Source organism: Pomacea canaliculata, linkage group LG10 (genome assembly GCF_003073045.1).
Source record: "Pomacea canaliculata isolate SZHN2017 linkage group LG10, ASM307304v1, whole genome shotgun sequence".
In the NCBI taxonomy this organism is placed as follows: Eukaryota; Metazoa; Mollusca; class Gastropoda; order Architaenioglossa; family Ampullariidae; genus Pomacea; species Pomacea canaliculata.
Window position 1 is genome coordinate 14,925,405 of NC_037599.1, and position 23,283 is coordinate 14,948,687.

The 23,283-nt window shown below is 36.7% G+C and overlaps 2 protein-coding genes across 11 annotated transcripts in view; both read left to right on the top strand.

Annotated features, from left to right (window-relative positions):
- The first annotated feature begins 3,610 nt into the window (after nucleotides 1-3,610).
- On the top strand, nucleotides 3,611-12,275 carry LOC112573587 (F-box/LRR-repeat protein 12-like). 7 transcript variants are annotated; one of them, XM_025254091.1, is made up of 5 exons: nucleotides 3,872-4,395; nucleotides 4,886-4,931; nucleotides 5,574-5,691; nucleotides 7,942-8,102; nucleotides 10,946-12,275. In XM_025254091.1, exons 3-5 carry the CDS (start codon nucleotides 5,588-5,590, stop codon nucleotides 11,632-11,634), a joined length of 954 nt encoding a protein of 317 aa, XP_025109876.1. In that variant the 5' UTR covers nucleotides 3,872-4,395; nucleotides 4,886-4,931; nucleotides 5,574-5,587; the 3' UTR covers nucleotides 11,635-12,275. The 7 variants fall into 7 exon arrangements, with proteins under 7 accessions (XP_025109873.1, XP_025109878.1, XP_025109877.1 ...); XM_025254089.1 differs by having other exon boundaries at nucleotides 5,574-5,633; XM_025254088.1 differs by lacking the exons at nucleotides 3,872-4,395; nucleotides 4,886-4,931 and adding an exon at nucleotides 3,611-3,865 and having other exon boundaries at nucleotides 5,574-5,633.
- A 1,887-nt stretch (nucleotides 12,276-14,162) lies between these two features.
- Nucleotides 14,163-23,283, top strand: part of LOC112573143 (KICSTOR complex protein SZT2-like) — a 98,586-nt gene continuing 89,465 nt past the window's right edge. For 2 of the 4 annotated variants that reach the window (XM_025253230.1, XM_025253232.1), the window contains exons 1-7: nucleotides 14,165-14,499; nucleotides 15,280-15,417; nucleotides 15,783-15,956; nucleotides 16,694-16,771; nucleotides 17,847-17,939; nucleotides 18,508-18,642; nucleotides 21,727-21,880. In XM_025253230.1, the coding sequence (XP_025109015.1) occupies nucleotides 14,434-14,499; nucleotides 15,280-15,417; nucleotides 15,783-15,956; nucleotides 16,694-16,771; nucleotides 17,847-17,939; nucleotides 18,508-18,642; nucleotides 21,727-21,880 (838 nt within the window). In that variant the 5' untranslated portion in view covers nucleotides 14,165-14,433. Of the gene's footprint in view, nucleotides 14,500-15,279; nucleotides 15,418-15,782; nucleotides 15,957-16,693; nucleotides 16,772-17,846; nucleotides 17,940-18,507; nucleotides 18,643-21,726; nucleotides 21,881-23,283 lie in introns of all 4 variants that reach the window. The other 2 variants (XM_025253233.1, XM_025253231.1) reach the window with 2 other exon arrangements.

Below are 23,283 nucleotides of genomic sequence, written 5' to 3' on the forward strand. Positions count from 1 at the left end.
TGAACGAACATGTAGAGTACAATTAATCTATTGACCAAACAATATCAATGTAAGATACCTCAGTTTCTGTAATTGCCTTTGTTATACAGTTGATCCTGGAGTTAACTTCCAAATCTTGCATAAAAATACAACTTAACAGGCTGACCTACATTTAAAAAAGTATGTAAAGCATTATTTTTTCTATATACTAGAAATGCATTATTAATAAACAGACTGGCAAGGACGAGACCCTATCTATTCATATAAACTTGTGGGCTTATCTGCTCTGCACACCTATCTACATATGATCAACAAGACTATGCCTTTAGAGGGGACATCAACTCAATTTTGACATTTTAATTGTTCAAAAGTGAAGTCCTCTTTACACAAATGATGGGTTGCACAGAGTTTCACACAGGCCACAATAGGACAATGAAGAAGAGATTTATTTTTCATCGGAAGCTCTAAAAGGATAAAAAAAGGGGGAAGCTTCATAGCCTGGTGGAAAATTTCCTTAACAGTGAAGCAGACAATCACTAGTTCAAAGCCTTCTTTGGCCTGTGTGTGACAGGTAAGAAGGCATGGATATACCTGCTTTATGGAACGTGATGATAGTAAAAGAGGGTTGGGCTTTACCTTCCACATTATAATTATGCTCTAAACACAGTGAATTACCTACATTCACTAGAGCTATGGACACTGATAAGATTCTTTGCCCCATTTACATTAACAATGATATTATATAAGCAACTCAGTTAAGATTGCATACACCTTTTAAAAGAAGCATCTAGATATCACTAAGACATTTGCAGCGCATAAATGGTGCATGAATGCAAGAATTTGAGTAGGCATGTAATGAAGTGGTCATAATAATAGAAATTTGCTTAAAAGGTTATCAACAGCCTACTTGTGGTTGCATACTGGATCTAAACACCTTTATAGACACTACATTTCTGCAGGACTACTTGCAGATAAATAGCTACTGTGTTTTCATTCTTTACAGCTACAGTGAAACTGTAAGTGAACCTTCTCTTAAGTTGAGGAGATGTGAAGAGACAGTTGCTTTACCTTAAGTGTGGCGATTTTTTTTCAAAAGGCACTGGTTAGTGTTATCAAAGGGAAAGGAGAGAATAATTCTTGCATGGTCGATGCAGCTGCAGAGCCATAAGTACTTAGCATGATATTTTTGTACACTTCCTCAGCCAAAGCAATGAGTTTAGGCTGGAATTTATTTATGCAACTGCTAACAGCAGATATGCTCAAGATATTCCGAGAAAAAAATGCCTAAAAATGTGATAAATAAAAATTGGTGGTTGCTTCATTAGCAATTAGGTTTAGCCATTATTCCCATTTTTGTCTCAGTATCAAATATAATTACCTTCCACTGGTATACATGCAATACTTTTACTGCTGTCGATTCGTTCAAGTGTATATTATCCTGTAGTTGTTGTATGTTAAAGAGACCGCGCTGTCCACTTTTTGAAGAGCCATAACCTACACAAAAAGTCACTAGTCCATGAAAACACAGCATTGAAACAACAGTGACTATATTAAATGCTATGCTATTGATGTGGTACTTCAAAAAATTTTACATCAGCGTAATATAATTCTTAATGCCATGGGCATGATCTTGTAAAAATGTCCAAATCTGAAAAAACAGAATATAACAAGTGTCAACTACAAAATTCATTGATCTTAAGCAATGCATATGAGTGTGCTTTTAACCTATCTGACAGGACTGTTGGTTGTTGGCATGGTAAATCCAAATGATGTAAAATGGCCATTTTAACAGATGCCAGATACTTTGAAGGATGAAACACTCTGTATTAAAGACCCACCTGATTAGTCAGAGTTATAAACAGACTGGTAGGTAGAGACAACATAAATATATTCGTATTTATCAGTGCCTGAAACACAACAGTTCATTTATTATCAGAGGGGAGGTGTATGACACAAAAAGTATTGGACCCAATACAGACCCCTGCGGGACACATACCCTATCTCAGGACAGAAGCATCTGAGTAAACACAATTCATACACATAGTCTGGGTTTTGTCCATGAGATGGGATCGAAACCAGGACAAAGCAACATCATGAATACCAAAAGAGTGCTGAAGTCTGTAGCAGAATAGAATGATCTACAGTATCAAATGCAGCTGACAAGCATAACAGTGTCAGAAATGACACTTTGTCATTATCAGCACCTTGGAGTCATTCACAACTTTCAGAAGAGCAGATTCAGTACCATATTGGCTTTTTCTATAAGCCAACGAATGGATTAAGATGAGTTTTCTACACATGTACAAGCTGGGAATAAACAATCTTTTCCAGAACCTTAGACAGAAAGTACAGGTTCGAAACTGGTCTATAATTGCTTAAGCAGTTATGATCTAAAGGTGGTTTAATTCTTTATGTGAGCGGACAATAGCCGACCTGAACTCGAGAGGAAAGTGCTCCGACGTGAGAGAAGCATTAATAGATAGGTTATGTGGTAACGGCATCTAGACAATCAACAAGCAGAGAGGAAGGAATAGGATCAAGCTCACACTTTTTTATTACCAACAAAACCCAGATGATTTGACTCGGGCAAAATGATCGGTGACCATGTGTGTGTTTGTGTGTGTCTGCCTAAAAGATTAAAGCTGAAGAGTGCACAAGTCAACAAGAGTGGACAGTACTATCTGAGAGTCTAAAACCAGACAGTGGGCACACTACTAACCACTTTAGCATGCACTGCGTTTGTTCTGCTGTTCGTTTAATGAGAACTCTGGTCTAGAAGGAAATATCAAGAACACAGGCAAACACGTACAGAGATAAATGATGTTGCTTGTTTTGCTGCCAGACATTTATTTGAAATAGGGATCGAGTCTGTCGGCCATCATAGTCTCTGTATGAACTCAATACAAAGCAGTTTTAATAGCAATCCACTGGTTGAACTTATAAGGTTCAGACAGGTTGGAGTGGCATTCATCTTCAGGCTGGCAGTGTTCAAAACCAAGTCACACTAGGAACGTCACCTGTTGCGCCATCATTCAAGATGGAAGCATTAATTGTTGCCTTCACAGCAATGTCGATCAGTTCCTACAAGGAAAAAAAAATCTGAAACTGGTGTTTGCAGGGCTATGGAGATAAGTGTAATAACGATTGTATTGCGGTAATTGCGCTTGTCCTATATTTTTGTCTCAAATGGCGGTGTTTTATTACTTAAGCTTTATTTGCGGTTAATACAAAGTCATCTGCTCTTGTCAAAGATGAAGCTGTTACACACTGGAAGGAAAAGCAAATCGATCGTTGAGTGATATGTTACATATACTGATCTAGATTCTAGATGAAAGCGCAATGAGACCACTTGTTCTTGCCATTATTGAGCATTCTGAGATATTTCCCTCGTTCCTTCGTGACTGCTCGTTAAGAACTGCTGCATGTACGTGTAATCTTTGTGGTTCTGAGTTGGCATTGCATAAATGCTTAGTTATAGGAATTAGCTGCTTAAACACATCCCAGTGTACAGACGGGAAGGGAGCTGAGCAGATTGAACCACGGAGGTGTATAGGTAGACTGCTGTCTGTCTGCCAAGACCAACGCTTTGCCTCTTGCGAAGTCCGCTGTTAGTTTCGGCGAGCCTAAATAATAAATGTGACTAAACCGGAAGCTTTATACGACCTGTCTCGTTTTAGTAGTTTAACTGGGGGGAAAAAAAATCGTCAGCCAGCAGTCCAGTAATACAAGTTTATGCACAAGACGAGACCAAAGACTTTGAGTTGTCACATGACATCAATAAGTAAAAGATGGCGGCAGTCGATGTTAACATCAACAGCGTACCTGACAACATATTACTTGAAATAATTTCGTATCTTTCAGTGAAGGATCGATGCGTTTGCGGCAGGCATGTAAATTTTTGTCAATAGTTTTAGGTACATTTAAAATTCTTTAGAACGCTAAGAAAGATGCATACCCTAAAAAGGCACACGTCGATTCCGAATGACGTGTAATGCGTGTATTTTCTCGGTAAATGGTACTACTGACTTCTAATGGTACTACTATATTATGTTAGGCACAATCACACGTCAACAAATTATGCATTGTACATGACGTAAGGTGTATTTTGATGTACACTACAAATTTTTGGGTCACCAGACGACTTATAAGTCAAGCCCTTCTTTTCCAGTTCCCAGCATCCAGATAACTCTGCCACAGCCTATATAGACTGAAGAGACGACTTCAAAAACAAAAAATTTAGCCTATTATAGAAATTAGTAACATTAAGCTGTTTGTTTTAACGCTTTGTATGTATATATCGTTAAGCTTTTATTAGTATCTTGTTTACACACTAGTAGCTTTAAGCTCACACTACACATATATTGGAGTGAGAGCAGTTGGGAGTAAACCTGCTTCAGAAGAGCCTTCAAATGTGTGGTATGTGTTGTAAGGAATTTAACCAGACAGAGATCAAAATCCTCTCCCCCCCTCACCATATTTATTATCCCCCCCCAATTAATATGTGTGCCAAGGAGCATAATCCAACATGTTCCCTTTTTTAAGTTTCCACAAGCAATAAAATTAAAGTATTAAATTTTACGTCAGTCTGAGATTTGAACAAAATTTTCTTGACATGAAAAAAGTGAATAAAACTGGATTGTTTATTGATCCTTGTTTCAGTCTTTTTTTTTAGGTTTAAACACAAAATGATAACTATTAAAACAAAAATTAAAAACACATACTCAGCTGAGTTACATTGCTCTGGTATAGTTTCAGAGTTGCTTTTATTTTCCTTGAATTTTAAGATGTTTTTCCAGATAAAGTATACTTCTTGACCCCAAAATATACCTCATCCTGTGAATGTCACCAGTATTAACTGGACAGATAGTCCATAGGAAAACAAACTCTAGTAGTTCACTTGTTTCAGAACTCATGATGGATAAAGGCAACCAGCTTGAAGACCTACCCAATTGGTAACATGCTCAAAAGACTCCTTTCATATTACTTATTAGTGCCTCAAACAGGATATCACAAGGAGAAACATGAATCTAGAAAATTTAAAAATGATCTCCATTTGGGCCTGAAGCCATGTGTGACATTAGTACTGGGGGCATCATGGCTGACTATCGTGTGGCTGAGACAAGTTGACTAGAAAATACCAAATCTTGAAACCCCGAGCATAGCTATGGAAAGTACTATGTCATTGTTAAATGCACAGGAAACTATAGTGATGGAATAAGTGTTCATACATTCCCAAAAGATTCATCCATAAGAAGACAAGAGTCACTGACTCATGAATCTCACATTGATGAACCCTTCTTTTCATTTTTGAGCTTTCATAGTCAGCCACATCAAACCATTCCTGTCAATTGTTGCCACCCAAAAGCTCACCTACATCTGCATTGTTTAGTCTTGTTGTTGTTGTTGTGTTTGAAAAGGGAAAGTGCTTCCACCATAGGGCGATTTTGCACTGTAGGGGAGGGGGCAAGGGAGTTTAGGAGAGGGGAAGAGTTTGGAAAAGGGGAGAACCGGTGGTAAGATGGGAAGGGAAGGGAGAAGGGTTGCTGTTCATGGTAGCCACAGGTGTTGTCTACTGGTGCCCTTTACCATTTTAGGTGCTGCGCTTTTGATGTCCTGGAGGCCTGCCAAGTCCACAGTGGTGGTGTATTGTCCAGGTTACCAGATCCTCTTTGTTGCCATATATCTATATCCTAGGCTTTTATTTAATGTAAGGTAATATGCTTATGCATCTTTTTTTTTTTTTCTATTTTATTTTGGTTCTAGTGCCTATGGTCAAGCACCCGTCATGCAGTTTTTCCCTACATAGATATATTTTTAAGGACTTACTCAGGGTTACCTTCAACCTGTTTATATGAGCTTAGCATGCGTGTGGCCTGCCACCATTGTCCCTACCAGTGACAGTATGGTGTGCCATATGTCTTCTGGTGGGTTAAGACAGTTGATAATGTTTAAGGCTAGCCTGTGTTTATTTAAGACCTGACTTAAAACATCTCTTTCATCTTTGTTTTCATGACACTCCAAAAGCACATGTGAGGTGCTAAGCCTGTCTCCACATGTGCAGGAAAGAGGGTCTCTTTTATGTGTAGTTAGATATTCTCCGCTAAGCCTCATTCCGGCTATCTTGGATTGGTGGGGCCTATTTGAGCCAAAGAAAAGCAGAGTAGTACTGGGTTGTTCATCTATCAGTCTCCTAGTTCCTCTACCTTCACTTTTGTACTTCTCATTCCACCTTAAATTTATTGCTGGTTTTATTGCTATTCTTCTCTCTGCTGGTGAAATAGAGATGTTTAGGGTGGTGACTTTAGGATTGCTAGTTCGTTTTACTGCCAGTTTGGCTAGTTTATCAGCTTCCTCGTTTCCTTCTAACCCAGTATGGGAGGGAACCCGAAGGAACCTGTTGTCTCCATTGTCTTTGTTAATCTTGTTTATGAGGGACAATATTTCATAAACAATGTCTACTCTGTTTGATGATTTGTTTTGAAGAGACAGGAGTGAAACGACAGTATGAGGAATTGTCGGCTTGTGGTGTCCCTCAGTTTGAGGTGTATAGTCTCAAGGGCTGTCTGTATAGCAGTCATATCGGCTGTGAAAATGGAGGTGTGGGTCGGGAGTTTGATGGAAAGGTTTATGTTGTCAGGACGATAAACTCCCTAAACTTGTTTAGGCTTAACAGCTGTAACTCTTTATTTGTTGGTCTCCCTAACCACCTACCGGACATGCGCTCGCTACAATGCTGGTTTCCAGAGGTGTAGAAAGAGGATTGTTGCTCTTTGATGCTGCAGGTGTTGTTTAGCGCTACTGGTGTTTACTGCTGCAGGTGTTTACTGTTGCTATTGCCCTCATCTCCTGTTTTGTCACTTGCTATTGGTGTCTGGGAGGCTTGTCAAGTCTGCAGTGTTGGTATAATGTGATGGTTGCCAGATCCTTCATGTTGCCTTGTTTTGGACTTCTGTTTAGTTTTAGGTGCTGTATTTCTACTGTTTAAGGATCTTCAGGTTGGTTTAGTTTTCTTTAATATTGGTTTTTTCCTTTAAAACCTGGTTTTTATATGGTTTGTTACCTTCTTTACCTTTAGGGTATAGTGTTTTTCAGTTCTTTTTAAGTTTTTAGATTTTAATTTTTATTGACCATTAGTTTGGTCATAGTTCTGATTTAAGGAACTCCATATTTCCTATAGTTAGTTTCAAAGATATTTTAAATTGGTTATATGGATTTAGCAGCATTATTAATTCATTTATTATTCACTTTTTTAATTGGTGTTATCCAGTAAGTACTTTGATTGTTTACACAAGACTGGAGTTTGAAGGGTTTGCCACTACTGTTACCACTAATGACTGTATAGTGTTGATAGGGCCATCAGTTTTGCTGTCATATAGCCTTAGTTGCTGACTGCATAAAACAACAATTCCCCCCCCCCCCCTTTAGTCCCAGAATATCTGTCAGAACTACTGGTATTCTCTGTCTACTAGTTTGGCTCATCTCCTGTTCATACTATGATTTAGACAAGAGAAACTTTACCAATGCTTAGAATTTTATTCCTCTTCCTCTTTGAACTCAGACTACATTGAAAGCTTTTAACTTTAGCTTCAAAACCAATTTCTTTCAAAAATACTTCATGTAGCTACCTTATTCTTCATTTATTCATCATTATTCATACTTCATTTTAGTCCTATAGCCCTATGAGAGCACACACACACATATACTAAGCTTGTCTCCACACAGGGAAATGTATGTGCTTTATAAATAATATCATAATAATCATCTGTGGTTATTTGTATGTTGTAAGTCTTGGGGTTTGAAGGCAACCTACAATTATTATGTCAAGTAGTTTTGTGTCTCTATTAGATATAAATAATGTTTTGTGATTTATAAAACCAGACCTTGTTTTGAATGCTGTTTTTAAAATTGTTTTTAACATAACTGTAATTTTGAATCGTATAAAATATTAGAAATTTTTTTTAGAGTATGTCGTAGATGGAGAAAAGTAACACAGGACTTTACTTTGTGGAGACATGTGGATCTGCTGCCGTATAATCTTGATTTGTGCAAGATGTGGAAATTTTTGAGATCACATCTCTCTGATTGTCTGAAAACTCTTAAAGTGCGAGGAAATGTGAGTCGAAGTAAGTGTTATTTTCATAATACTGAATTTTAATACATTTAATGACAGATGCTTACAATATATTTCTTCTACAGCTTTAAGGAGCACTGTCATATTTTCAATAAGCTTTGTATGACTTCATATATGGACATTTTCGTTCATTACATTTAGGGAAATTATGGTTTGTTAATATTAGTCTACTCTTGTGTAAACCAGCTTATTTTATATTGTCATTTTAGTCCTGTTTCTGACCATACCCTCATATGCAAGAATGGTAGATTAATGTTATAATTAATACAAATGGTAAATGGCAGCATCATTCTCTTGTTGATATACTTCTGGTGAAAATGATGATATCTACTTTTTGTAATCTACCAGCGTGGTCCATTTATTTTCATTCTCTCTTGACTTCAGACACAGCACTGCTAGAATTTATGATGTAGAATAAAAATTTCGTAGAACTTAATGTAAAACCCAAGAGATTGTTTTTGATTTCATCATAATTCTCCACCAAGACCTGTAAGTGTCATGCACAACTAGGAGGTGGAAATTATCCCTTCTTTTAAATACTTGGGCACCATCTTCAATAGAAGCGCCACTTCTGTGGAAGCTGCAGTCTTTCTCTGTCTCCCAGTGATTTCTTCAGCTATTTTAGGGATCTCATAAATGCAAAGGACAAGTGCAGCTTACATGATGATGATGTAGTTTTGTAACGCGCTAGTATCAGTATCACAGAGATACGCTCAATGCGCGGGGAACCCAGCAGCCACCAAACTGCAGGACAAATGAACAACTTCAAATAATGTTAAACAAGTGAGTCTTAAGATTTTTCCGAAAAGATGCAATACTATCAGACTCCTTAGTCGAGAGGGAAAGCGAGTTCCACAGAAGCGGGGCTACATTAGAGAAGGATCTGAAACCCACAGTCTTCTTGTTGGTATTCCCTGACTGAACACTCGGTCGTCGAAGTCTGAATTGGGCTGCTGAACGAAGGTTCCGCTGAGGTTGGTGACGGTGAATGAGTTCTTGGAGATATTCCAGGCGCAAGGTCGTGAAGACAGCCATATGTCAAAGTTAACAATTTGTGGACAATTCTTTTCTCCACAGGAAGCCAATGTATGTCACATTGTACAGGAGTAATGTGAACAGATTTCTTCTTGCGTGCAACTATTCTAGCAGCCATATTTTGCACTCGCTGAAGCCTCGACAACTCATTCTTTCATCATGTTATATCCACCTGCTCTGAAGTTACTGGGACAGCCCAGAGTGCTCTTCAATCTCTGTGTAACAGTCAGACACTTCTGATATGAATAGATATGAATATGTTGTATTATTTGTGCTTCTATGTAAAGCTGCCTGTAATTGCCCTCTGGGATAAAGTCTTTTCTTAACAGCAGGCTAACCCAAACCCAGTCTTATACAATCGATCACAGATCAAACAAACAAAATAAATCTATATAAAATTTCTAGTGTCTTTTTATGCCACTGAAGGTGGGCTCAAAATGCTTTGAATAGGAGCCCATACATACCTGAAATGCACGATCGAGTTCACACATTAACCATGGATTGAATGCACCGTACGATCATTCACTCCAAGACACATGCACATATGATAGTATGGAACATGGCACGCGCACACACAGGATAGGTACAGGCTTGGCGGTTGGGGGGTAATTACAGACTGGGTGACAACCCCGTGACCGAAGGAGAGCGGAAGGGGGTCGACTAGTGACAGGGTGGAGGTGCGGGGATGTTTGGAGGGAAGTCGGGTGAAGTGGCGTGTGGTCAGAAAGTGAGGAGACGGCGCAGAGGTGAGAGCACATTCCACCAAGAGCGCGAGTGTGTGGTGTAGAAGTTTTGCCTGAGCCAGCACTATCGACTGTCGTTGGAGTAAAGCGATTCAGAACCCACGAAAGTGTTGTGTTTGGTTCTTGTGGTGAGATTGAAAGATCAACCGCATTTACCCTGCTACACACATATTAAACAATCACAGGGTGGACGAAACAAAAGTACCTGTAGAAAACCCTGATGGTTAACCCTGTCCTTTCCGTCTAGCATATATATGAACATTTAATAGCTTTGTCATAGTTCACTGGCTGTTGTAAATGTGTTGTTCATGGGCTATACTCATTCTCTGTAAAGTGTCCTATATGCTGGTTCTTATTAACAATATGACAAGGGGTTATAGTGAGCTATATTGTGAAACAGGTGGTCATTGATCATGACAGTTGTGTAGAAATGTTTATGGTAGTTTTGTGAAAAGGACCCAGATAGCATTGAAACATTTTATAAAGCTGTTACATATTAATATAGCATACATTGGTCTTCACATCCTTATATTTTATGAATTACTTTATAGTTACAGGTTGGAGTTTTTCTATTTCATTATATTTACAAGTTAATGGCTAGATCTGTTGTACCTTTAGCTAATTTTAATTGAAAGCGCTAAAACTATATTTATCATATAGTCAAGCCTCAGGAAATCATTGTTTGCATCTAACATTAAATTGGATTTTTTTTTATTGTAATAAAGTAATCTATACTGTAATAGAAAGTTTCCTTGTTAAAGTTTTGGGAAAGAATAATTCTGATACCTTTACCATCCCTGTGATGTGACAAGATTGCATATGATACATTTGCTTCAAGCAAAATACTAGAAATGTCCAGTTTTTTTTAAAACCATAAATGTTTATGACTGCAAAGTTGTGATCTTCATTCTCATGTTTTTTAAAATAGTATATTAGATCTATTTGCACTTGTGGTTTATCCTTCTACGTAGAAGCATAGTTTTTTTTAAATTGTAAATATTGAATTTTAATTCTAGTTTAATAAACATTTACAAAATATTATCATGAATTGCTGCAGAGAATAATTGGGATCAATCGCCACTGTCTGAGGCTCTTCTTAAGGAACTGAAAAATAGATGTCCTTCATTGCTCTACCTACATTTAGAATTAAGCAACATCACTAAATTACCAAGCGCCAGGATCCTGCCATCATCTCTCACACATCTTGTGCTGCACAGAAACATCTGGCCACCACGTTGGTTTCAAGGTAGTGTTGCTAGCTTGACACATCTGGTCCATCTAGATTTGGCAGAAACAACTCGTGTGGACAACCATGATGTCAGAGACATTGTTCAGTTTACAAATTTGTTGTCTTTGAAACTTGATGGATGTTACAGACTCACAGAGGAAGGCTTGTTGTTAATACCAAAACATTTGAGATCTCTTACTTCACTTAGTCTTATGCACTGTAATACAACTGACTTGTTGGCTCATCATATTGCAAGAAATCTGAAAGAACTACGGGAACTCAATCTGTCTTTTTCCAAAAGTTTGACAGAGTCTTGCCTTCCTATAGTGATTGATGGTCTCTTAAATCTAGAACAGCTATTCTTGGATGGCTGCAGTAACATGTCATTAAAAGCTTTCTCTGTTTTATCTAACAGTGGAACATTAAAATCTCTTTCTATAAAACTTGAAGAAAGCTTTTCAGAAGAAGAAATTCAGCCTTGGAAAAAGAAGATGGAACGATGTTATATACAGATATAGAATTTGTAGTCTTCACTTTTAAGATTGTCTGTTGATGGACATGGTAAGGATATATCAAAACCTGAAAATGCTGCTGACAGTGATTTTGATAATGTACAAATTTGTCAGTTTTAGCCATAGAATACTCACCATTATATCACATTTGGACATAAACATTGTGAACATTTTTACTGCACACCATAGTACATGAAAGCACAATTAGAACTTTTTCTAATGTAAATATTGTAGAATCCATTAAGAAATTGCATATGCTGATGTGAATATTGTTCCTTCAAAGATGTGATAATGCTTATCATGCAGCTTGTAACATGCAAGTTTTAATCAAGGAGTTGCTCATTGCTCATAAAAAATATGGATTATCAACCAAAATGACAGGGGAGAAGAAAAACAATTAAGTCCTATCAGGAGAATTTTTTCACACTCTCATCGATGCGCCTATTCTGTGTACCTGCATGAAAGATCAACAGATTAAGGCTGGTTTTTATTTTTTGGAGGAGGGATTGCCTGTGTGACTTTTGAATGTTTCTGTATGCCTGTTTGGCAAATATGAATATATTGTAGTAATATGTTGTATTGTTTTGTTCTTTCATATTGAGCTACCCCTAATTGCACTCTGGGATAAATAAAATGCTATCTTAATTGCTTTTGTTTTTAAAGAAAATATGAATGTGTTGAAAAAAACCAATGAATAATAGACTTATAACTGACAAAAGCACCATTCCTAACCACAGGTGTTCATGGTGTATGCAACAGTTTATGCCACATAGGAATATCAAAGAAGAGATTTAAAACCTGAGATATTGAAGCAGGACAAGTTTATTACTATGCAAAAGCAGGTAGCTGAAACGTGTGAGACTTCTTGTACCATAACTGCAGGATATATGAAAGGAAAAGACACATAGTAAAGAGAGTAATAGGAAAATGTTTTCATGAAGTTGTTAGGGGATTAGTGCTTGAGTGTACATCTTATAGCTGGAGAAAGTGAAGACTTTAATTGGAGAAACGTAAAGTGAAACAGGTCCAACGCATAATAAGCTTTTAGCACCATATCTTATGTTGCACAGTGTCCTCGAATACCAATGCAACGATGGACTGCCGCTGTCTGGGAAAACAAAGTGGCCAACGCACGCCAGCCGCACGAACGCGCAATAGTGACTTCATCTCGCATAGCGATTTCTTCGGCTCATTTCGTATAGTTACTGCATCGATCATCAAAAAAGATGTTTCCAGATCAAACTCTCCCCCAACAGGGACTATAATTATATACTGACACACACACACAAAATCGTGACTACACCGGTAGAAAATTTACTTATGGTGCCTTTCCTTTGGGGATCTTTGTCACTGCCATAACTAAGGTCCAGTTAAAAAAAAAGCAACATCCGTGAAATGTGGACACAATTTCACTTCTATAGACGCTTCCCCATGCTTACTCGCAACGACTTGCCCTTTCAGTGCATGCGGCCAATGAATGTCACAGAGCAAACATGTAATTATATAAAAATTATTCTGGAACCATGCAATGTCAGTTAACAGAAAGTTAAGAGTCAGGGAGAGTGAATACATAAACTGCCTTGAAACTCATAATTGTGATGGAATAATTTTATTGATCTTGAATAATCTCTTGATTATCAATTAATGTGTGTTGTATTTACTTTTAAATTAAGTAGCAGAACAAAAACTCAACATAGAGAAATCAACCTACATCCCAAATTCTGATGATTTCATGTCCTTAGCCCATTTTAACATCTTAATTCATCGCGGATACCCTCGCTTAAAACCTTATAAAAATTAATAATCTTAGCATCGCAAAATTCGGCCGATAGACTGGATAGAGTATCTGAAGCAAAACCCTATGTAGTTAGAGAAGTTAATTTTTTAAAAGACCAACGTACTGAACCGGAGTGGTGAGATTTGGGCACCACCACTCTGTAATTGCCCTTGAAAGTAGATAGCTCGGCGCGGGACAGATTAGTCTATGCAGCCAAAAGCTCCCTACTACCTACGAGGCGTGAGAGCGGCATCTAGCGCTCGAGGTCCAAGTGGCCCGCTTCACGGTTCTTCCGCGATATACACATAACCTGCAAATTTCAGCCTTCAAACCGATCCGTTAATTAATTATTCATTAAAGTACACGATTCACACCTGCGATCAACGAGCCCCGCTAACAGTGTACTACGTCCCGCTGGTACACCATTCACAACATTGCCACCAGTTAATATAAATTAATAAACAAAACAACAGTTCGGGTTATTCGGACCCTGAAAGTCTGCATCTCTCGTGTAGCAGGTTATTTCAGAACCACGATAAATGCAGACTGTCAGCGTCAGAATAATCCAAACGGTCGCTCGTTGATCGTAGGTACAAATCGTGGCAAATAAGTAATTAATGGATGGGTTTTGGAGGCTGAAATTTACAGGTGAGTTCTATCTACTGATATCTGAAAAATATGCACTGTTTGTCTGATTAATAAGTACACGTGACTCTTCTGTCAGTGCTTTTTTTTTTCAACTTCGGCAGAGGAAGATTTCTACTAGGGGACATTATCTGTGGTCAACTCATTTGCTGTTGTATCGCTGATGTACCATGGGGTTAAACATAGCGATGCTCGGAAAATTAGTAAAAAATTAAGAAGTAGAGTTTGGGGAAGTGGAGAACCCTGATTAATCATCAGCAAAAGATCTGGGCACATATCTCAAAAGATGGATATTTTTGTAATTTAATCGAGCACAGTGTGCAGGCAGCGAGAAACTGTTGCTGCCAGCTTCATTCACCAAACGCCCCAAAGTGTCTTCTTGTATGTTGCGACTGTCGATCATGGAACGAGACGGAGCAGAAGAAAATCATTCAGATAACGACAGAGCGGTATGAATGTTATATCATATCATTGAAATTATTGGGAACATTTTAATTATTTGAACAAAAGTATATTTGTTAAGTCGTACAAAACATTCTGGAGTATGATGACATTGATTATATTAGTAACACTTTTATTAAGTGAATCGTTAATATGTCATACCACCAATTGTGAGGGCAAGAATTAATTTGTTTACTGAGCATTGACATGAAAATATAAGAACATCCTATTATTTTGAAAGAGTTGTTTCTTTATGGAATGCACTGCCTGCTAACATTTGTAGAAAAAGCTAACAAATTTAAGAATATTGTGGATGGGTTTCCAAAATTTGTAGATTTTTTTATGAATAAGATATATGATTAAAATTCATTTGGTATGTGCATTACAGTGAAAAGATAAAAGAAAAGAACGTTTAACAGGTCTTAAAGCATAGTTTCAGAAAAAGTTGGTCCCTGAAACTACTACCAGTAGTAATACTATTACTTCCTAATAATGTTGACCACAAGTTACAGCACACCCATATACAGAGGAGTTTTTTACTTTGCTGACAAAGTTATTTAATGTTGATTCCTTTTCTTGATGGAAGAAAAAGTATATGCTGAAAGCATATTTACATTTTTATCCTGATTGAGATTTGTCGCTACATCATTGATCATTTTAATGTAATGTAATAAATTTTCAGTAACTTTCTTGCTTTGCATGATCCTTCTCAACTCATGTCTCAGTTGATACACATACATTTATGCATTTACACACATTCAAAGATTGCCTGTATGTGTTTCTAACAGATGTACATTGATGCTGAAGAAGTGTTTGTTTTGATGACAAAGACTACCAGAGTATCAAGGAACATCAGAGCATGTTGGTTTTTTCGTAACCTGAAACACACAGTCAGGTTCAGACCATCCCAAGAACTCCATCTTGAGGTCAGCGGCTCATTTTTTAATTTTTCAAATAGAATTAATGCATGATTTAAAGAAATAAAATTAGTTATATTTAGAATTGTGTTAAATATGGTTATTTTTCAGCTACTTCTGTGTAATCTGAAATTGAAATATTTGCTCCCATTATTTTTATAGTATTAGTGCGAATATTTTTTCTCTCACACAAATAATCCATTAATCAGTGTCATAAGATATTAACAAAGTATTGATTAATTAGATGTATGAGGAATTTCAGCCATTTTAGAGTGCAGAGACTTGAAGCAGGCATCACAGTTTGAAATGATTACATGTATTTTGAAAATATTGTAAATTTCTTAATGTCTTGAGAAATTACTGTTTTCCTCTAGGATCTTAGGCAAGATTTGACGTTAGCAGCACTGATTCCTGCAGATGGAGAGCCAATGTTGGATCCAAATCAAACGTATAATGTGGGAATCAGTCCAAGAACAACAGTTACCTTTCTTGCATCACGTTACTGTATTGCCTTCACGCTTGATCTTAGTCCATCTGTCATGGCTGTGGTATGTTATTGTATCAGCATAAGCTATTAAGAGTTTAAGAGATAAAAATAAATGTGGTCAGAATCTGTTATAATGCACATGGTCCAACACTATATGCTAGAAATCTACTGGGGGAAGAATTATGGCTTTCATGTTTTTAAAGTCTGACTTTGACTTTGCTTACCTAGTTTATATGTGTATCATAGTGCCATAACTAAGAATTACCAACAGACACAAAATTGTCTTCAATACCAGCGTTTTAAACAGACTCTTAGTACTCTCATCTTTTAGGAGCAGCCAGTTTATGAATGCTTCTTTAGATTCAATGCGCTGATGTCTTTATAGTTCAAACAGGCGGTTGTAATACTATTTTTTTTTAAATCCCAGATGTCCTGTTTAGAGTTTGAAAATATGCACAGTCAACATGCAAAAAAAAATAACCAGTCACTATGCAAATGTAGGTTATGTCATCAGGAACTTTTGAAGAATTATAAACCCATGATTTGTTTTAATCAGAACATCACTGTTTGTAGCATGTTCTGTTTATAATGTTAAACCTCTCTTATGTATTCATGAGACTTTTTATACAACTTTATCTTTTTTCTCACTGCCTTAACTCTATGATGTAAAACCTATTCACAGGGCCAGGGTATTTTTTCTGGATACTTCTTTGCTTCCCATCCACTATGTGGATTTTCTTATCAAACCCAACAATAAGTGTACTTAGAATTTTAGCATTTCTGTTGTCTTTTGTGCAGGATGTTGTTCAAGGAAGACTGGTCTGCGAAGAAGTCTTTCAAAACTTCTGTAAATGCCTACAAGGGCTGGTCAGACCTGTAAGTCAGATACCTAACATTATATTTAAAAGAAAGTATAATAGATAAATTACTGACAGAGTTTTCTTTCATCATCAAAAGGCTAACGAATTTTATTTTCAAAACTCACTTAGCACAGTTTCCATCAAGATTGGCGAATGTCCCTCTTTGTACATTAAATATACCTGGCCATTTTTAAAAAAAATCATTGAGTCATTCTCTTAACTTTCCATGACTGTAGAGGCATATACTTTAACAGTAACTGTAATAGTAATAAAGGTGATATTAGTATTCTTATAATAAACCCTCATTTGAATTTCAGAGGAATTTCATGTAAGGTGAAAAAATTTTATATGGTAGAAATTTCTTTCTAAGTTTTTAATCTTTTTAGCAAATACATATAGAATGTGTTACAGGAATTGTTCACTCGTATTGTTGGGTAATTCTTAAAGCTGTTGCATTTTTAATCTGGCTTTGAAGCCACACATTCTTTTGCATGGAGTTGGTTGGGCTTTTATCATTATGCTCATCTTGGCTTCATTTAATTTAAATGGCCAACAGCTTTCACATTTTTAGTAAAAGGTTAGGGCCATATAAGTGAAAATGCAAAGGCATGAATTTTGATGAGCACTATGACTTCAAACCAATGTGTCAAATGAAGACAGACATATGAAATGCAAATATCTTTTGCAACAGTGCACCAGATAAAAAAGAACAAAGCAAGGAAAAATGATTTGCGAATCTCTTTTTCCAAAGGCATGAAGTTTGAAGATGCAAAAATCCACAGCTGTCCTTTAAGTTGAATAGAGGATTTCTTGAAAAAACTAATGGAAATCCTTGATGGATCTGTACAATATTTAGCAGAAGAGCATGGTGTTTCATATGATACCAAATAATTTGGCTGTATTTGATTGGAAAAATTAAAAAAAAAATTCTTCACTGCCTTGAAACAAAATGAAAAATTTTCTGGACTAAAGTGTTACTTGTGATAATAAATTCTTCCAGGATAACTCAACATTCTCCTTTGGCAGTTCTTTTAAGGATTTTTAGTGAAATGAGGTGGAATATTACTTTTCTCATTATATTATTTTTCCAGTTTCATCTTCCAGGAAGTCAAATTCTCTTCGTGCCAAAACTTTTTATTACAGTTTTAGCCTACAGTCCTTTGGTCTATTCCTTAGCAAATCAGGTAAGTTTTTATATATGGCACTTTGACACTTGCTTGATATTCTTATATCATTGATAACAATAAGAAAAGTACAGTTTGCTTTACTTTTGAGAAAAGCATTTTGATTGCCTTGAAGGGATGTGCCTTATCTTGCACCTATATGCAAAATCATAAACTGTTCTAGGACAGATTAAAGTATTTATAAAATTACTCCTCATTTTATGGAAATAATAGGTCATGTAAAATCTGCACCTAACTTATAACTTATTTGTGTGCCAGATAGAATATTCACTTTGTGTAGATAAGCAGCTTTTAAAGGATCATTGCCATTTTATGCTAGATTTTGCATTTGATGACTAGTTTTTGTAAGTTTAAGAATTAAGAATTTAAGAATTTACTTTCTTGGTGTTTTATATATTTGTTCACTTTATTTTTTCTTCTTTTGTTTTTTGTGCGCAATGAGCATTCTTCTGAATGGATACCTGCGCATTGCAAATCGACATCATCATCAATTATATTTTGTGTGTGTTCATTTATGACAGGCCCTATCAAAATATTTCATTGATGGTTTTTAATTTTGTTGAAACAGGTGATGGTGCAGGGTGTCAGTGTGTCACAAGACAATGTGAATCATGTGATCCAGTATGTGCATGATCACTTGATCGCCTTTGAAAATGCACTGTCTGTCAGTTTTATTAAACTGCTGGAAAATATGAGTGCTAGGGTAAGGATTTATATCTATGATTAATCAGATTGTTTAGGTGTTCAAATAGCTTACCAAGTGTTGGGTATAAAATTCAGTTATTTATATCTTTTTTTTTCTCTTACCTTCTAATAAAGGTACACGTGCATATTGTATACCTGTTTATGCACCACAGACGTGGGTACATACATGCTTGCTCTTAGATGATGCATTTTTTGTTGAATTTACATAGCTACACATTATGTTGTATTCTTTAACCACACAAGCTGATAAAGACATGGTCTTTGCAAAACAAAGCAGTGTAAGTAATTTATAACTTGTTTTCTGTTTCATCTGACTCTCCATTTATGACTCAGAACACTTAAAGCTTTGTGTGTCATTTAATTCCATACTAATAAATCCTCTGGTGAAAGTGTGTATTTTTTTCTCTGGGGTTTCTCAGGCTAGCACCACAATACCACAAGGGGAGGGTAGGTAAGGTACTATCTGCTCCTTGATGTGTGTATATTCTCTCTTGACAAATATTTACATGTATATTTTAATCAGGCAATTGTAACTTAATGCACCAGAACTTGAACTTCAAAGTTGTTGACATCTAGAACTTCCAAGGTGTATATGCAGCCACCTTTTGGTGGCATACTCGTTTCATCTGCCATTGTCTATTGAGGACAATATCAGGCAGCACACCCATTTCTGTATTTGTTTTATAGCTTACTGCCTGCTGGTCATGCTTTCTTAGTCTAGAACTGTTTTTCTTTTCCGAGTCTTGAACCTATGCTGATACAAACTTATCTTTAGGACATTACAAGCCTGCAAAATTCCCAGTGTTTTGGCATCAGTCCATGTCAGTCACTTGTTTATCAGCATTCTTTTGGACAAAAATGAGAAGAAGATGAAGAGATAAAATAGAAAACCAGTTATTGTACATGCATGTACTTCAGAACTGACAGTTTGGTCCAGTGGGAAACAGAGAAGGCTTCTGAGACCCTGCAAAAATGGGACACAAAAGTATTTTTCTTCTTACCCTTTAAGATATTGGTACACAGGTCTCTCAACTTCTCCAGGGTGTCATTTGATGCCTTGACTTTTCTGGAGTGTCTGACATTCATCTGGAACTGGTGTCACAAGGGGTTACTGCTGTTAAGTGGTTAATCACCAAAGATGAGAAATCTATCCAAGCTAACACTCTTTTTCTCAACTTTTGCCTTCCCAAAATTCCTGAATCCAGGTCAAGTATCTGCAGACAAAGGTATTCCTACTTCATGCTTTCTTCATGGTACTTCAGTTGTTGTGTTTTGACCACACGGCTGCTTTCGCGGTGGCAGGATTGACCACATGCTGCAGCTCATTGTTCTTTAAGTACACACTGTTCAGACTAATGGCTTGAATGTGTCTTCTTCAAAAGATTGCCTGAAGTGAAAGTAAAAAACAGCCATCTAATGCATACAAGGGAAATAGGTTTATCGCACACTTTTCATGCTTGGTGTCACATATTGGGTGGCTCTTCAAAAGTGGCTTCAGTGCAATGCTTCACTTCCTACTTAGCTGTCAAAGCAAAATGGTTATCTGCCTCTGTTCAGAAACAAATAATAGGTGTCTCTTCTGAGGCCTCTGTCTCACTCTCCACTATTGTGGTCTCTCCTTCACAATCCACTCAACCAATTTAAGCTAGCCCACTTAGAAACACCACCTTACGCTTTATGCCATCAAGCAGATGTATAACACCCTTCATCACAGACACCAAAAATCACTATCATCAAAATCCATCTCATTCCTTCTCCTTACTACAGACACTATACATCTCACCCCAATAGATAACAATATCTTTTATACTTCAGTGGAATTATAATAATAATAAACAAAAAATTTGTAAAGCGCATACTCACCCACCTAAGGAGCATGCTCTTAGCACTTAAGAACAAGAACGAAACATGGACAGCATATGAGGGACAGAAAAACAAATAGCATATGAACAATAAAAGAATAAACAACATACTAAATGAAGAATGAAATCAAATACAGAAAACACTAAGAGGAACCAAAGAGCAAGAGCTGAGAGTAACATGATATTGCAAAAGGAAGGGTGTGAAAAAGGACGAGCATTATGGGAATTGGACTTGTCAAACTTCCAAGAACTTTGATATCTTGTAGATTGTTTTTCTCTCTTTGTGATAACTTTATAGGAGCCTTTCCTCTTACCTTCTGCCTCATTTTTCTTTGAAGACTTTCATGTAGGTTTGCTCTTCTTCTTTACTCCCACCTTTTGTTTTGCTGAATTCCACTTTCCACTTCTCTTCAAGCTATTGCTGCATGGGTTACTCTGGTTTTCCACCTTTAGTTCGAATCTCCCAAGAAGACCTGGAATATCTGACATCTTCCTTCTCCCACCCTTCTTATGGAGGACTCTGATAATGTCAGTGGGTACCGCCCTCTCTGAGGCAGGGCGTCAAGTGATGCCAGAGAAGGTTTTGGGGATTGATTTCTATGGAAAGTGATCTCCGCCTTTTAACAGATTGAGTCCAGGCCTTGACCTTTAATTTTAAACCCCAAGTACACATGAATTAGAAGTATTTTTTAAAAAAGTCATAAAAAGTAAACTAAACATGAAGAAATTAAATAAAAAATGTACATTAAAGTTCAAAGTTAACAGAAATAAACTGTTACTATCTTATTCCATTGTAAAAATTGTACCTTGTAAATCTAAAAGAAAATTAAGTATATCAAATATACCATAACATGATGATAAAGAACAATTTTAGTGTTAAGTTTAGGCCCGAGTGGATTTTGTTAGACTTCTGGATTAACTAAACAGAAGGATGGGTGACAGCATAGACAAAAGACATACAGTAAAAATATCAGTAAAATTTATATTTATATTTATATATCAGTAAAAATATCAGAGATAAGTATGATAGGGCAAGATACAGTGACAACATTATCTAAATGAAAATAAAATATCAATATAATTCATATGTTAAGCTGGCAGAGGTTATGTCCATTGACTTTGTCAGTGAATTTTGAAAGGAAAGGACAATTAAAATATGTGTATTGATTTCAAAGCTTTAATGCACAGCCTTGAGTAATACCTTTTTATGGATTTTGCAGAGAGCAGAACATCAGAATCTTACAGAGGAAGAAGAAGCTGGCTTTGGACATAAAGTTAAAGAAGAAATGCTTGGTTCACCTGAAGTAGGTTTTGTTGACATGTTGCGATGTGGCATTCTGGCCCTGCAGATGCTTCCAGCCAACTCCAGCTCAGGTGAAAAATAGTACTTTTCCTTTGTCAGATTAGATCATAATGCTATGACTAAATTGTTTCGATGATGTGCTGAGTTTATCTTTGCTAGTGCATGTGTACATGCGTAACTTTATATATAGAGATTGTGCAAGAAAAGAGAAATAGAAGATAAATCTGTTCTTGTAAACAAAGGTATATATAGAATGAGCATGTGCATGCACACACACATAGACATTCTTTTTCTCTTCATACTGTATCAGATGACATGACTTTATGGTGATCAGCCAGTTCTGTTCCAGTTCTATGCTCCAGACCAAACAGAATCTGACCAGTGACTGAGGAACATTTGAGAACTGCTCCTCAACTTAGCTCCATCCTGCCCCACAAGACCACTAAGTTTACCTATCCACTTCTTCTCCACTTCCAGTTGTGTTGGCTACCTTCTTGCTCTTTGCTTGTTTTTGGATGAGGTGGGAGTGAGTAGGAAATATGATGGATAAGCCCCGCATTGCTATGTCCTCAAATTTCTATGGTCACTGTCAGCTTCCTGCTGTACACTTCCTGCTGTGTGACATTTGCTGTTCTTTGTCAGAGGATACTTCCAGGTCAATGGTCAGATTCTGTGTTATCAGGAACAGCCAGTTAGAATTGAAATGGATATTAGAGTGATCTATGTATAGTCATGGTAAGTAAAAGAAAACAAATTTATTGCCAAAAATGTTATAATTTTTCTCCATAATAAAAGATTTTATATATACTTATTGTAACTAACTTAAACTTAGTATGAAACTAACTTAAAAATAAGGAAAACAAAGAGAGGAGGTCTTGAACAAGACAAAATTTAACCATTGCTGTTATGCTCTACCACATGTACCTCTTACATTTGTGGCTGTACTGGATGAACATCTGTATACTGTACAGAATTTTTTTGTTTAGGGAGAAAAGGGGGAGTAAAATGAATTGTTCTCTGCTAAAAGTTACACTGTTTTCTACCTTTCTATGTGGTATATATTCCTGCACTGCACTCGCATTTGGCTTATAACTCAAGGCAGTCACCTTTCAAACAAAATGTCTTCTACAGGTTACCACATTTTGGCCATTTTTTTCCAAAAAATATAAATAATGACTGTCACAAAAGGTATCAAATGAGTTGTTACTGTGAAATTAAGTAGAAGTTAACTCTTTGCACTTATAGGGAATATTTTCTCTTAGAAAATCTCCAAATATCAGAGAAAAGATCAGCCTTACGAGCAATAGATAGGAATAACTGATAAATTTAGCCTAGGTGAACCAATGACAGGGGACTGATATTTACTGAGATTGAAGAGCTACTGGCTCACCCTCCATCCCCATAAAGAATCGCAGATGGCAATTTGGTACTCTCCAGATGGTTTGGTTCATAACTAAAGTGAGTTTATCCTCCT

Coding starts and splice junctions, on each gene's coding strand:
- LOC112573587 (XM_025254086.1), top strand. CDS start 5,498: ATGGGAAGGGAAGGGAGAAGGGTTGCTGTTCATGGTAGCCACAGGTGT. Junction 5,692..7,941: donor AGGCTTTTATTTAATGTAAG/GTAATATGCTTA, acceptor AATTTTTTTTAG/AGTATGTCGTAGATGGAGAA. Junction 8,103..10,945: donor GCGAGGAAATGTGAGTCGAA/GTAAGTGTTATT, acceptor GAATTGCTGCAG/AGAATAATTGGGATCAATCG.